Below are 15515 nucleotides of genomic sequence, written 5' to 3'. Positions count from 1 at the left end.
CCAGATCAGTAATTTGAATCCCTCTATAAATCAAACACTAGATCAACAAGATAAATCCCCATAGTCATATAAATCAATTACTAAATATGCAAGTTAAAATACTTTAATGGACAAGGGAAGTGAATGCCCTTTAAGCCACATTGTAATTTTCCCTATCTTGTTGTATCTATGTTCCATCGAGTATACTGGACAGGGGGACATCAAGGTAAGGAGTGTCAAGATGAGGGGGCATATTTAGAGGAGATATTTTCTTAGGCCATATTGGGAGACAAAAGGGGACAGCAAAAAGGACTGCTATATATGAAGTAGGGGAAATTTCAAAATATAGGGAAATTTTAAATATTCATATAATAAAATTAATAGCATTATAACCATAATAAAGCATTCATCATATTGACATATACATTATAGAATCCTTAATGCACAACAATACAGTTCACATGAAAGTCAAACACATTAATATCAATAACTCTTTCATTAAGTAGAGAATCCACAAGTTTCAAATAGATAATCAAATTACCCTTTAAAGAAGTGCCAACCTTATATTCACAAATTGCTCTTGCAGCCTAAGTCACAGGGTTTGCCGAATTTCAGCCATGAAGTTCGAAATTCAGCATACTTCAAACCCCTAAAAAAATCGTTAGAATTCAACCCATATTTGTACATGTAAACAGCACATTTTTTTTATAAAAAGGATATATTTTTAAAACGCATTTTCTAAGGCTTATCCTGATCAAACGCTGATCTGTGAATGTTTTTACAACTGCTTTTTTCGTCTGCGAATGTTAAACCTGTAACCGACTAGGATGACATTTCTTAAAGCACTACTCATTGATGCATGGCGGGGATCTTATTGGGAGCAAACCTCATACTCCAGCTAGTTGAAACGTTTAGAAAAACTAATCCATCAATAACCAGTTTATAGAATTAGCACATAAATTTTATGCTTCGGGATCAATGATATTAGGCTACACTTTGTATATTAAATATTGATATTTCATTTTTTAATCTAAACATTTAGATTAGATAATTGAGTTTTTGGTTTTGTAAAATAGAATTTAATAAGTTTTCAGTAAAACATCTAGATTTGTTCGTTCATTTCTTTTATTAATATATTATAATTTAATATTTTAAATATTTAAGTTATAATTTGAAATATAATAAATTTCTTATTTTAAAATTATAAAATAAAAATAAAAATTATTTGTGGTTTATTAATATATTAAATTTTAATTTTTTAAATATTTAAATTATAACATATTTATATTAGTACATAAATTTAACTTCTTCTTTTTAAAATCCATAAACAGTCAAAGCCTAATGCATTATATTAATAAATAAATCAAAGTACATCTTTCTCCGTTCAAACGGGCACTGGTAGGAAAGAACGGAGAAGAAAACTTTCAGTCTAGCTCGGCACCGGAGTCCTATTCAAATTACATAGTATAAAAGGGGCATACCCAAGCTTTATTTAATGTTTTTATGATCCTTTCTTTGTTGTAATCTTCCTTCATTCATCAAGGATACTGAAGATGAATCCTTGCTAAGAGCCCCGCATTTTGCCTTTAATATGTTTGTCTTTCTCGATTTTCTGCACCTTAAGATTACTATCACACATAAAAATAAATGTTAATCTTCATATTCTAGTTTATACTATTTGATAGAAAACGAGCTACAATCTTCAAATTGCATCTATCTCCCTTCAAATACTATCTAATTGTTCACTATTCTAAAATTTTAATCGATGTGTATGCTTAACCTTATACTTATTACATGACGACTTTCAATAACTGTTATATATATTTTATTTGATTTAAGTATATAATTTTAAAATATTTGGAGGAGTCTATTTATTAATTAGTCTTAACATCATCTATCCTTTGGGCTGTTCGGAACTTACAATAAACGAATAAAACTATTAGAATGATTTATTCAACCTTTCAAACATGCTTTAAAGTAGTAAAATTTAACAAGGAAATACAATAAAGAAGACAAAAATTGTAAACATGGCAATGGAGCCAATAGCCTAACCGAAAAAAACACTACTGCTATAACTTTCACCTAACAATAGTAAATAAAAGAAGCCCTCCTGAAACATGAGGCAAACCACAATGGTTTTTTCTTCTTCCTTTGTTATCTCTAATATCTATTACACAACTAAAAAGATCTTTTTTTTTTGTATAAACATAGTTCAATCAACTAGGTTACATCATAGATCATTTAACACACTGAACATTTTACAAAATATTTTCAAAATATGCTCAGTGGGTGGTATATGTTTATGCCCTATATAGAAACTAGGAATGAAATAGATTAGACAATCATGCAATACCTTTTAACTTCTAACACCGCCTACTATCAGAACCAAGTTTTATAGTATAGTTAATACCAAAAACAACTGAATACCAAGCCTGGCCAACCATCCGAACATCAAAAAATAACCCAAATTCTGGGCTAACCACCGTCCATCTGCACCATGATCATGAGAAGTGTAGTTTACACCTTTAGCTCTATCAGCAACACTAAGATCTTTGATAAACTGGTTCAGATTATCCATCTCCCACTGCTTGAGCATATCTTGGTGTATCTCAAGATGTTGACAAGACACAGTATCATCTTTGTGAATCAGGATCTGTCCCTCCTGCATCAACATCATAAACCTGTCCCTGAAGATTTCCAAAGAAGCAGCAACCTATGACATAATATTAAAGTGTATGAGTTTACAGCCAAACTTAGCAAGTTGTCTCCTTCTCTTCTGAAAAATCTCTGCATTTCTCTCCTTCCAAACCAAAGAACTTTACAAGTAAAGACAAACCAAAAACTGTTCATTTTCAAATCAAAACCATACACAAAACCAGCAAGCACTTCACTCCAAGAAAGACCTAGCCTACTATTCCAAACAATGGGTGACCCAAAGAAAATAGCCCAAACACCCCTAGAAAAGGCATGGTCAAAAAAAGATGTTCAAAGGTCTCATGGGCCGAACAGACACCACATAAAATAGGACAACCTTGACCATTAGGCAAAGTATTACCCATAACAAGTTTCTTCAAAAGCAACAACCATCTAAAGCAAGATTTCTTAGGTTCACACCAAGAATGCCAAAAAAAAAAAGATAAAAAAAAGGCCATCGATCAGCCGAAACCCCTAGCCCCCAGCCAAGGTTAACCCTATCAAAAATAGAGCAATCCTCTGTAAGCATCCCGTAAATGTGCCTAGAAGAAACATTAAAGAAATGATTGTCATCTTTCCATCTGATATTTTGCACAAACTGATTTGAATTCATAATATGTCTATGAAAGACATTTCCTAAAGCTTTAACAATGATGGAATAAGTCTTCTTTTGAGAGTTAGGAATGCTGAACTTGCCAGCAATCTCATTCCACAGCCCTAACCTATTGTCAACGAAAATATCACCAATAGTAGAAATGCCAGATCTATTCCAGTTTTTTGCAGAACAACTTTGTGTCAATGCAAGAGGTTTGCCATTAGCTTCAACACCCCACCAAATAGATCTATCCAAAACAGAGTACTTAGGAGGGCCATCAACTGCATCCCTGAATGGAATAAGTTTCCTAACCTAAGCCCATGCCTTCCACACAGACTGAAAAACTATAGATCCAAACACTGCTAACTCAAAGTTCCCAAACACGTTGTCACAAAACTGAACATTTCGCCAACTTTTCCCTTTTTTATAGCAGATCTAGCAATTCCTAATTAAAACCTTCCATGGTTCATCCCCATTCAAAGCTTGAATGAGCCACTTATAAGCCAATGCCATACCTTGATCTTTCAAATCAATTATCCCCAAACCACCCTTGTCTTTGGGTAAACAGCACCACTCCCATTTAACACAATGCCTTCTTTTATTCCCTAAGCCATCAGACCATAGAAAATCCCTCATAATTCTTTCTAGACTGCTGCTCTAATAATTGGAAAATAACAAAGCTGAACAGAAATATATGTGATGAGCAGATGACACTTTCTGTACCACTTGGACTCGACCTACTAGAGATAATAAATGTGTTTGCCACTTCAAATATTTCTTCCCCACTCTGGAAAAGATCCAAATCCACATATGCTTAGTAGAAGGTTCGATGGAGAATGGGATACCAAGATATATAACAATATTTTGGCCATGCAATATTTAAGTTGACACTTTATACAGAGACTCCACTTCTTTTAGATGGTAGGGCTTTGTCTAGAGGGGAAATCATTGGAATTCCTCAAGACACTCATCATCTTGCTAGCCAGCCAACCACGGACCCAGATGTAACATTTGTTGGGAGCCTCCCAAAACATATTGCTTCAAATGTAGAAGCAATAGCTTTGTCATGGAATAAATTCCTCTATAAAATCTTCACAAGTATTTGATATAACATAAAACATGATAAATCATTTTTTTTAGTTTGGCTTTTTAATAATAGTCAGCTACAACAATAAGGCACAACTTCATAGATCGTTATTGTTGGTGTGTTTAATTATTGCCCCCAATACGACATTTTACTAGGTTCTAAACACACATGTTGCTTAAGTTTACTTAGGGAGCACATAGGAATATTTCTACTTCTGGTGGTGTTATGTAATGTCCCCAATTTAATAAAATATTTTAATTAATTAATGGTCCCAAATTTTAAACAATATTATAGATGGACCTTTAATTTTTTAATAAAGGGGCCCAATTTTTATTAATTATTCCTAGGTGTTCATCATGTCGGCAATCTTTTGTAAACCCTTGCGAATTTTGTCCGAAGGAGTATTTATGTCTGGCATGTAGGAAGTTGCTGATATGTGATTTGGTTTTGTTTATTTGTATTGCGAATTCCTATTGGAGTTCTGCTTGTCTCACCATTTCGGAAGTGGAAGATATTCCCTACTTGGCTATCACAAAATCAGTGGGATTGAACCCTCACTCTATTCCATTCACTGTATTACTTTGCTCGGATCTGGCAAATCGGATCACCATCTTTGTTTGCGAATATAATTACTCTTCAACAATAGTTGTATGTACCTATGATTGCTCTCTCTCTCTCTCTCTCTCTCTCTCTCTCTCTCTCTCTCTCTCTCTCTCATTTGACAAATTATTTGTGTTATATATATATATATATCATCTTAAGTACACTATTGGTTGGCATCGCTGGAAATACATCACACCTCACCACCAATCCCACTATACAATTAAGTTATTAACATCTATGTCAACCATACACTTTCGCCTAGTTTTGCATGTCTTGCCATCCTGTCATCCCGCCATCCTCGATTCTGCCATCCATACCCATCCAACCATCTGTACATCATCCTACCATCCTACCATCCATACCCATCATGACATTCGTAAGCAATCTTTCATCTTGTCATTCATATGCCATCCTACCATCTGTACACCATCCTACCAAGCTTTCATCCATACACCATCCTCCATCCTACCATTTGTAGTCCAACCTTCTTTTTATACCCATCCTATCCTCCTGCCATCCGTACGCCAACTTACCATCCAGTCATCCATACGCCATCCTTCCATCTGTACTCCAACTCACCATCCGTACCCATCCTACCAACTATACCTCATCCTTCCATCTTGTTGTCTTATCGTCTCGCCATCCTCCATTCTACCATCCATACGCCATCTTCCATCCTGTCATTCTTACGCCATCCTACCAGTCACATGCCACCTTCCATCCTTCAATCCTATGCCATCCTACCTTCCATATGCCATTTTCCCTCCTCCTCTGTCTACCATACAACACCCTCCATCAGCATTTGCCAAGCAACTTAACTATACACCCAAGCAGACGATACACCTTCCATGTCTATCTCACTTCCTCTGTCATACATCTATCCACCCCTAGAGACTGTACGGACTTCCCTTATTGCCATCCATACGAACTTGCCACTATCACCATATGGATACTATAGGCAGCTCTCCCATTAACGTATGAATGACATTGTCTAAGCCGTACAATCCTCGCTAGTAGTTTTTGTTCAAAATCAGGTGTAAGAAGACGACTCTATTTTTGTGGCATGAGTTTTTGGTACTTATTCTGGAATGGAACATTACATGTTATCACATTATCATTTCCACCTTAAGTGTGACTTTCACCTTTGGCACACTTGTCACTATATCTCTTATCCACCTTTAGCGGATATGTTGCACAAGCACCTTTCCACCTTGGAAGGTGATCCAGCTTTAGTGGACATGTTGGCACAAATATCTTTCCACTTTGGAAAGCAATCCACCTTTAGTGAATATGTGACATTTTCACTTATACTGTTTTACACCTTTAGTGGGTGATAAGTTGTCTCTTTGATTATCATGTCTTATTCACTCCTATGTTCTCACCTTGGCCTATTTAAGCAAGGGGTTCCCTTCGTAATATCAATCCAATTGATTCTAAAGCATTCTTGATAGGAATACAATTTATTTGTTTCATATAATTTCTCTCTTGTTATTATGCTTTCCATTAGGCCTCTAGATCTTGGTTTGTCTATCTTCATAGCAACCCCTACAATTAATCTTTTGAGTTTGTGGTTTTCATTCAATAAAACTTGGATACAACAATAGGGGACTATTAGATGTTCCTAATATGGTAAAGGGACATCTGAGACATTTCCAGCATTCTTGAGACAAGCCAACCATCCCCTGCCCATCCCCACATCCCCAAGATGTTTCCTGCAAAAACAGTTTTAATAAGGACGGCTAGGGGATGTCCTTGCATCCTCAGGATGTCACCAGTATAGGTACACCTAGAAAAGGCCAAGGGACATATACCCACAAGACATAGTATTGTGCACCATTGCAGCGAATTCATTCCGAGATTGCCTTGATGCTCTAAGTGATGATCCCTCGATTTCTATTGCACAGTTCTGTTATTTTTCATTTGTGTTTTAAGCGAGATTATATTTGTGTCATGACATTTGGTATGCAAAGGTTAATTGCACATTTCAGAATTTGAGACTTTTCTTTAGTAGGACTTCTCACTCCTTGCTAGCCATACCTTCTTTAAACAGTCATACTACTACTGAAAAATTATTTTGACCAGCAAAAACGTTTTTATTTTACTGTTAAATTTTTCTACCACCCTAGTTTGCAAAGGTGTACACATTCAATCAGATATTTGAAGGTCTGAAGATGATTTGTTGGAATCTGCAATGTCCCCTTTCTCAAATAAGTTTTAATAATAAACAACAATTAAATAATCATATTTAACTAAATGAATATAATAATAAGAGAATTTAATAATAAATAATAGAATATAATTATAATTATAACTATTATTAAAATATTTATATATATATATATATACACAAAAATGATGAAATTGAATTATGAATATGAATAAGTAATATAACATATTATCAATATAATAAATATGTATATGTATGTTTGTGTATCACTAAATATAGATAGATAGATAGATAGATAGATATCTTGAAAGTGAAACTGAATAAAATGGAATTAAGTGACCAAAAAGTCGCAGCCCGTACAAAGGATGCGACTCCCTTTCCACGAGTATTTTAGGGGGGAGAATATGTCAGACTTACAGCATAGTATCAGTTTATCAAAAAATTGCTTGGGATCAAAATTCAAATATTGTGTCTTGTTTATGATCATGATTCACCAGCCACGTGTTTGATTGATAATTCAAGTTACAAATCAAATATTGCATCCCACGGAGATTAGGAAATACAATGACAAAGGAATACATGAACTAGTGTGAAATCTTTCACAGGGATACATTCATGTGTGATGTCAGGCTTGATTTGAAGATTAAAATTATTCTTGTTCTGAGCTTATAGCTGTCACATTGAAGATGGGTCATTCATACGAATCCAAACGCATATCAAAAGATTTAAAATATTGTAGAAATTTCGGTATTTACAAATCTATATCAAGTATTCGTGGAGATTACAACACCGCCTACAAATTGGTTATAATCAATTCTTTGAAGACAAAGGAGTTCATTGAGCAGTTGACTGTTGAAAACCAAAAACTAAAATTGATAAGAAGTGCCAAGGCTGACTGTGACTACCAGGAGATTGTGCAGCATCTTATCATCGAAGACAATTATATATTCAGAATGAATGTGATGATATTTGTGGAGAATTGAGTTTGCCAATACAGGTGGAATGATTGACCGAAAAAGCCTCAATATTATTGTGCGGTCATTTGGAGATATTGCTAAAGATTACCAATACCATTCACTGGCATCCATATATCTTCCACTGTTAGCCTCGGGCATCATCGATTGTGAATTGCTATTCATCACATCAGATGCAGCACCCAACAATCAAGTTGATGTCATTTTATAATTGCCTAGCTTTATGGGTTGCAATTTCTATTAATAGTACGAGAACCTAGTGTATATGAGACAATGAATTACACTATATAGTTTTACAGCAGTCCTAAGTTGATTCATTGCTTAACGTGGTGATCTATATTTCAACCACTCTTCTTCTCCTCTATATTACCATAAAATATTTACACATGTATAGCTACAAATATAATTTGTACTGGATACCAAGCAAACATAAAACCCAAATCTCTAAAATACAAAACCCAAATCTGTAAAATACCCAAACCAAAAATATTTTCAAGTTAAATGTTTTAGCAATTTTACATTTTGATGAGGCGGAGAGAGGAGTGCTCTACAAGTGGACACCCTCTGAAGTTGATTCGTGTCCTTCATGCAAGCGCTCCCCGTGTGAAGTCTTGTCTGCATCATGTCTTCCCTTGTTTTTTTTTTGTGAGGTTTGTGTCTTTTGTTGTTTGTTTGTGCATAGGGTTTCTTGTTTTCTTTTTGGGCTCCCGTGGTTGTCTCTGTTCTTGTTTTCTGCCGCTTAGGGTTTCTCCTTTTCGGCTCGTGGGCAAGGTTTTTTCTTCATGGATGAAGACTTTGGCAGTAAAGGAAATGATGACATTAATGATAATTGTGCGAAGCCAGGAGATGTAATGCGATGTGATGATAGCAGTAATGAGTGTCCAAATGCGAGTGTCAACAAGCCTTCTTTTAAAGACATGGTGGCCGAGGGTAATGGTGTTAAATGTCCTCCTTCGGCTGCCTTCAAATGCTCCTTTGGTGAAGGGGATCATGGCCGTAGAGGAAGCAACGCCGATGGAGATAGACGAGCCCCCGCCGCTGGTCCAAGTAGTCCCATTAACATCTCAAGAGGAATAGGTAAGGCTCCCCTTCTACCCGAAAATACTCTTTCCTTGACTCCAAATGTTGATATGGTTAATGCGATTAAAGGAGAGCAATCTAGGTTGAAGAGTATTGCAGTTTTCTTTGTTTGCATGGATGTCAAGTTTCTTCCTGCTCGTAAATATTTGGATGACTGGATTAATAATGTTTGGGGAAAGAAGCTCGGCATTGTTGTTAATTTCAGTAGAATGATTCAAAAAGGACTATTTGTAATATTTTTCAAGAATCATGCTATGCAAGAAAAAGTTTTAAAAAAAAAGTTTTTGGAACGTAGGGTAGACAATGTTTAGGACTTTGCCCTGGTCTCCGAAAGGTAAAACCGAAGATGTTGCCTAGCGAGTCTCTCCTTTTTGCGTGGAGATTTTGGGTGTCCAAATAGAATTCTGGCCTTTCCTATCTCAAATTATTAAGCCTCTAGGTTCAGTCCTACAGGTTGAAGATACCAAAATTACTCTGCTTCACCTTAATGCTAGAGTTCTCCTTGCCCCAAACCCTGGCTTTGTGTTTCCCAAGAATATTTCTATTAATTTTGAAGGTGAACCTTTAATTTGGAAGATCAATAAATTAGGTGACATTGGTGCTTGTTTTCACTATAAATCCAATGGTCATAGTAAGAAGGAATGTCCATTGCCTAAAAACATTTCTAAGGAATTTTATCCTTCCAGTAATGAAAAGAGTCAACCTAAAAATGATAATAATAAGGCCGATGATGGTTCATCTCCATCTTCTGGTACTGTTGACACCCATGTTGATGGGTTTGTAACATTGAATAATCTCCTATTCGAAGGGGAGTATGAGGTGAGACCTGCCTTTGCTTCCACTCCGAACCAAAATAATAATAATAAGAATCCTCTGTATATACTGGTTCCAAGGTCCAAAAATAATGATAACAGTGGGAAAAAAATGCTCAACAAATCGCATTGGAAAAAATCAGAGCTGTGGCACAATATGGTAATGATAATATCCTCCCTACATCACCTCTGAAACATAGTAGCCCTCCCCCAGTGGGTAACCTTCCTCCACAGAGTAGTGAAATATCCTCTGGCTAAGAATATGGAGGAAGATGTTAGTAGTGGTGAAGGGTTCATTGAAGTAGTTAAAAAGAAGAAGAGGAAAACCTATGACAAAAGCAATAGCCTAAAGAATAAAGAAAAGAACAATAAAGCTAAGGGAAATGATATGCCAGATTGTTTCTCCAAATTGTATAAGAATAATCCCCCTTTTCGATGTTAACTATGAAGTTGCAGATTCATAGTTGGAATGTTAGAGGGTTAGAAATGTCAGATAGGAAATACATTGCTAGAAGATGGTGTAACAGTATTAAAGGGATAGATATTGTTTGTCTACAAGAAATAAAAGCTAATGGTTATCAAGCATCTAACACACTGAAGTTCATTTAGGGGAATGCTAAATGTTTTTACTCAAACCATGACAGAGGTAAGGGAGGCATAGCCACCTTGATCAATCCCAATTTGGAGAAGATGATTAGTGTCAGTGGTGTCTCTCCCTGTAATAGGGCACTTTGGGTCATCATTAAGTGTGATGAGGGTGAAATTGGCATCTGTAATATTTATGCTCCCAATGATTATAGGGAGAGATCTAAATTGTGGGAATGGCTTGCAAAAAATCTGCCCAAGGTGAAATGGATTTTCGTAGGTGATTTTAACATGATCGAGTGCCCAAAGGATAAAGTTGGTGGTGGGAAATTTGAATGGAAAAATAATGAGATGGTTTTTTGGAATAGGTTTAAGAGAACATTCGGCATAAATGATCCAATGATGGGTCTCAAAGGTGGTCATGAAGGGATTTGGTATACATGGTGTAACAATCAAGCAAATGAGGCCAGAATTTACTGTAGACTTGATAGAACTTACATCAACAAGCATGAAATGAGTACCATACAGAAGGCTGGACAATACCCCATCAATGTTATTAACTTATTCCTGTTAGTATGTCTGATCACTCTCCTATTTCTGGAATGATTAATATTAATAAGGAGGGGCAACAAGATGAGCATTAATGTAAGAAAACCTTATTCAAGCTTAATGTCTCACTGCTAGATAATAAGGACAATCTGGATGCCCTCCGAATGGCTACTGTATTATCTAAATTCACAAGTAGTAGTTGTTCACCCATTGAGAAGTGGGAGCAGCTTGTTGAGGCCTGGAAGAAATTACTCCAAACTATTGGTACAAAACAGGCTAAGGATAGAAATCAAGAAGAGAAAAGACTTAACTCTCAATTGCTAGAAACTGAAATTAAGTTGCAGAATAAGGGTAATGATGAAATTCTAGAAAGAATATTATGTGATACCAAAAATAAATTAAGAGTTCTCCAACAATACAAGATCCAGGGACAACAAATCAGGGCTAAAGCAAATTGGATGAAGGATGATGACAGGGGGTCTAAATATTTCTTTAATATCATCAGGGCTAAACAATGCAGAGAAGCAATTACTTGAATTCAGACTGATAAGGGGATCAGTACTTGCAATAATGATCTAATGCTCACTTTTTATGAGTTCTATAAGAACTTATTCTCTTCAGAACATGATGAAGGAAAGCAGATATGTATGGATCAATGCATTAGTATTATACCTTCCAAGATTAATAAAGAACAAAGTAACATGTTAGGAAAGGAAATTTCTGTTCAGGAAATTGAAGAAGCCATTTCATTTCTGGCTAATGGGAAATCCCCTGGTATTGATGATTTGCCAGCTGAATTTTATAAAATAAATAAGGATTGGATTGCTAGTAAATTGTTTGAGGTCGATCAATTTGCTGCTGACAATGGGTCTCTTGGAGATAAAATTAGTCAAGGACTCATCAAACTTTTACCTAAAGATGGGGACAAATTGCAAGTGAAAAATTGAAGACCAATTACCCTTTTAAACATATCTTATAAGAGCATTGCTAAATTGTTGGCCAACAGAATTGCAAAAGTCTTGGATAGTATCATTTCGGTGACTCAGACTGGATTTATCAAAGGCAGGTTCATACTAGAGAATTTGGTTACCAGTTGGGAAGCAATGCACTAAGCTAAAGCTGATAACCAAAATTCAGCATTGATTCAGACTTTGAGAAGGCATATAACAGGATTGAGTGGTACTTTGTTATAGCTATGCTTAAACAATTTGGATTTCCTGATTATTTCTGTCAGTGGGTCAATATCTTGTTCAATGATTCTAATACTTGTATAGAGATTAATGGTGAAATATCTGAATCTATTCCGTTGGAGAGATCTATTAGGCAGGGATGCCCTTTGGCCCCTGCTTTCTATGTTATTGCTGCGGATGCTATGAACTATATTCTTAAATCTACTGAGTTTGGCCCCCCAATTAAAGGTATTTCTTTGCCTAACAATGATGAACTCTTGGTTGACCAGTTTGCTGATGATACAGCACTATTTGTGAACATGGAAGAGGAAAATTTTGATAGAGTTATTTCCAGAATTGGGTTGTTCTGCAAAGCATCTGGTGCCAAGATTGCTCCACATAAATCTACTATCCTTGGTTGGGACAACACCCCTCCCACTTGGCTTGAGGGGAAAGGATGGCAATGGTCTGGTCCGAGCACTATTGTTAGATACTTGGGAATTCCATTTGCCCTTGACCCCTCTTTGAATGAAATGTGGAACTGAATTTTTAAAAAGGTAGAAAGGAAACACATCAAATGGCAATCTCACTTGCTTTCTCTTATTGGTAGACTTCAGTTAGTACAGAAAGTTCTATCTTCTCCTGCAATTTATTATGCCTCTACATGGTTGTTTTCTAGTGCTCAAACAAATAAATTGGAGAAGATTATGAGGGATGTTCTATGGTCTGATGGACTGGATAATAGGAAAAGGCATAATGTCAAGTGGGAGTGGTGTTGTACCCCAAGGAAACAGGGTGGTTTAGGAATTAAGGATTTGAAAAAATAGGGCAGAGCACTTATCTCCAAATGGCTAATAAAAGCTTTAGAAGGAAATGAACCATGGAAAGTTCTCATCAGGAATAATGTGGTGAGATCAGTCATTAAGAAGGGCGAAAATTGGGGTAACATTCCTTTTCTGGACATATTGTTAGGAGACTTTGACATCAAAGTTTTTGGCTCTAGGGTTTTCTCTGCTCTGTGGAAAGCCTGGAAGGATATTAAACCACTACTATGTTTCAGAAGTGCTGTAAGGAGGAATCCTTTTTTTGTTGTTACTAACAGATCCTTATGGTGGGGAGTTTATCTAAATGATAAACCATTGGCCCTCACACAATGTTGTTCACAAAAACTTGGAATAAAAAAGGAATATGATACATTAAAGATATTATTGTTGATAACAGGATGTACTCTTGGGCTGAATTAAGTAACAAATTTGATCTTCCAGCTTCTCAGAAGAAAACATACACTGTATTGGCTAAGGCTGTGGGTAACTGGTTCCCTAGTAAACGTATCTCTTCTTGTCATAATACTGAATACATTAAATGGAAGGATGGCACTCCTATAATGAATTTTTTCTGCAAGCAAATTTATAATATGATGAATGATAGTGATAAATTTTTTAATGAAGTTAACCGAGTCTGGGGTTTGAATTGCTCTAACAATAAGTGGCATTTAGTTTTTGAACTGTTATGGCATTCTCATGTGGAGCCCAAAAAGGTTTGTTTTAAGTGGATTTTTCTATTGAAAAAGCATGCAATTGGTCATTATGTGTCTCAAGGTTCTACGGTCACCATTGTATGTGATGTCTGTAATTGTGTTGAATCTTATGAACATTTGTTTTTTAAATGCCCATGGGCTATTAAAGTTTGGTCCACTGCAGTTGGAGTCGATGGTTTGAGTCTGTATGGATCTTGTTTATCTTGGCAAGAAATCTTGGCTGGTTATGTGGACAAATTTGATTGCAAACTCAATGACTTCTGGATTGTTCTTACTTTTGAAGTTCTTTGGTTTATTTGGAGGCAGAGAAATGAGGAGATATTCCAAGGCAAAAAGAGGGTCCTTGCTGAGTTTAATTATAAACTCACACAATTTGTTATTATGTCTTAGGTTTCGGTCACCATTCAGATTCCAAAGGAGAGATTCCATAGCTTGCTGAAAGAAGGTGTAACCATCCTTTTGCCCAAAGACATCCAGAATATAAATGAAGTTGAGGGGACTCAAATTGAAGCCCCAAGGTATAATGAACCTACTGATTACAACACAATTACTGTTGAAGAAGATAACAGAATGGAACCACAGATAACAGAATGGATCGGGAACACAGCAGAGGCTTCTAGTGAAGATCCATCTGATTTGGCTACTGAAGGTCAATGGAATACTGGCCCTCACAGGGAAGATGCAGAACAAGGAGATGAAGATGGATAGAGCTAGCATTGAAAAACAAAACATTTTTGAAAGAAGCTCTTTTTGTGATCTTTTGTTCCCAGTTTTGTTGTAAATTTTTGAACATTATGTATAGGCCTGTATAAAAAGTTTATGTACAGTCATGAAAAAATATACATAGATGCTGTACATGCCGGGTAAAATCATACACAGCTACTGCTTATGCTGATGTAAAAGATGGTGATCAATCTCTGTTATACTAGTTGATTCTATATTTTCAATAGAAAAAAAAAATTACATTTTGATAAGAACACTTTGACAGTTATATTGTCCTATAAATTATAAAACAAATACTAAACTACATAAAAATAGAGCATCACATAGCATGATGAAATTTTGTTTAACCTGGTTTTCCACAGGTTCAAGGCCTGAATCATCCATGCGGAATATTTTTGATTTCTTCCTCTGTTGTGTTGATTGATATTGCTCAATAGGTTGATTATCCATAAAACCTGAAATGAATTGAATAGCAGATCTTATGCAAAACATCAAACGTTATATTTGCAGTTAGAAACAAAAATGAGAGAAACTGAATTGGAAATATGATATACTTTTACCTTGGCTAGTTTTCTCCAGGCAAACACCATGCTGTATTGGGTGCTTCTTCAGTTGCTTTTTTCTCCGTACAAGAGCCCTTGAAGCATTTCTGTTGCCTACAGAAAATAAACAGGCGAATTTTGCACTTCAAAATTGTGACCATCACAAGTAACGAACTTCTAGTCTGAGCTTTTTCATGCTGCAACAAGGATAGTTTGTCCTCAGAGTTGGATAGACATGGACACAAATATATATTTATATATAGGAAATAAACATACATACAAATTAAAAATACATTACCTATCAACCAAAGAGGGATCCTTCCGCCCATTTTTATTATTTCCTTTCACATTTTAAAAAAGTATTCATGAGGCATAAACAATAATACATAGAAATATTAGATCTCACCAAATTCAATTGG

The 15515-nt window shown here is 35.7% G+C and overlaps 1 protein-coding gene across 4 annotated transcripts in view; it reads right to left on the bottom strand.

Annotated features, from left to right (window-relative positions):
- Window positions 1-15515, bottom strand: part of LOC149562339 (endonuclease III homolog 1, chloroplastic-like) — a 178499-nt gene that overhangs the window by 77715 nt on the left and 85269 nt on the right. For all 4 annotated transcript variants that reach the window (XR_016363918.1, XR_016363919.1, XM_089825863.1 and 1 more), the window contains exons 4-5: window positions 15115-15210; window positions 14903-15009 (exon numbers count right to left, since the gene is read on the bottom strand). Coding sequence is in view for 2 of the 4 variants with exons in the window: in XM_089825863.1 (XP_089681989.1) it covers window positions 14903-15009; window positions 15115-15210 (203 nt within the window). In the remaining 2 variants the exon portion in view is untranslated. The remainder of the gene's footprint in view (window positions 1-14902; window positions 15010-15114; window positions 15211-15515) is intronic.

Source organism: Cupressus sempervirens, chromosome 4 (genome assembly GCF_028749045.1).
Source record: "Cupressus sempervirens isolate cs-2001-9-10 chromosome 4, ASM2874904v1, whole genome shotgun sequence".
NCBI classification, from domain to species: Eukaryota; Viridiplantae; Streptophyta; class Pinopsida; order Cupressales; family Cupressaceae; genus Cupressus; species Cupressus sempervirens.
Note: the sequence above shows the minus strand (reverse complement) of the source record. Positions and strands in the feature narration are given on the sequence as shown.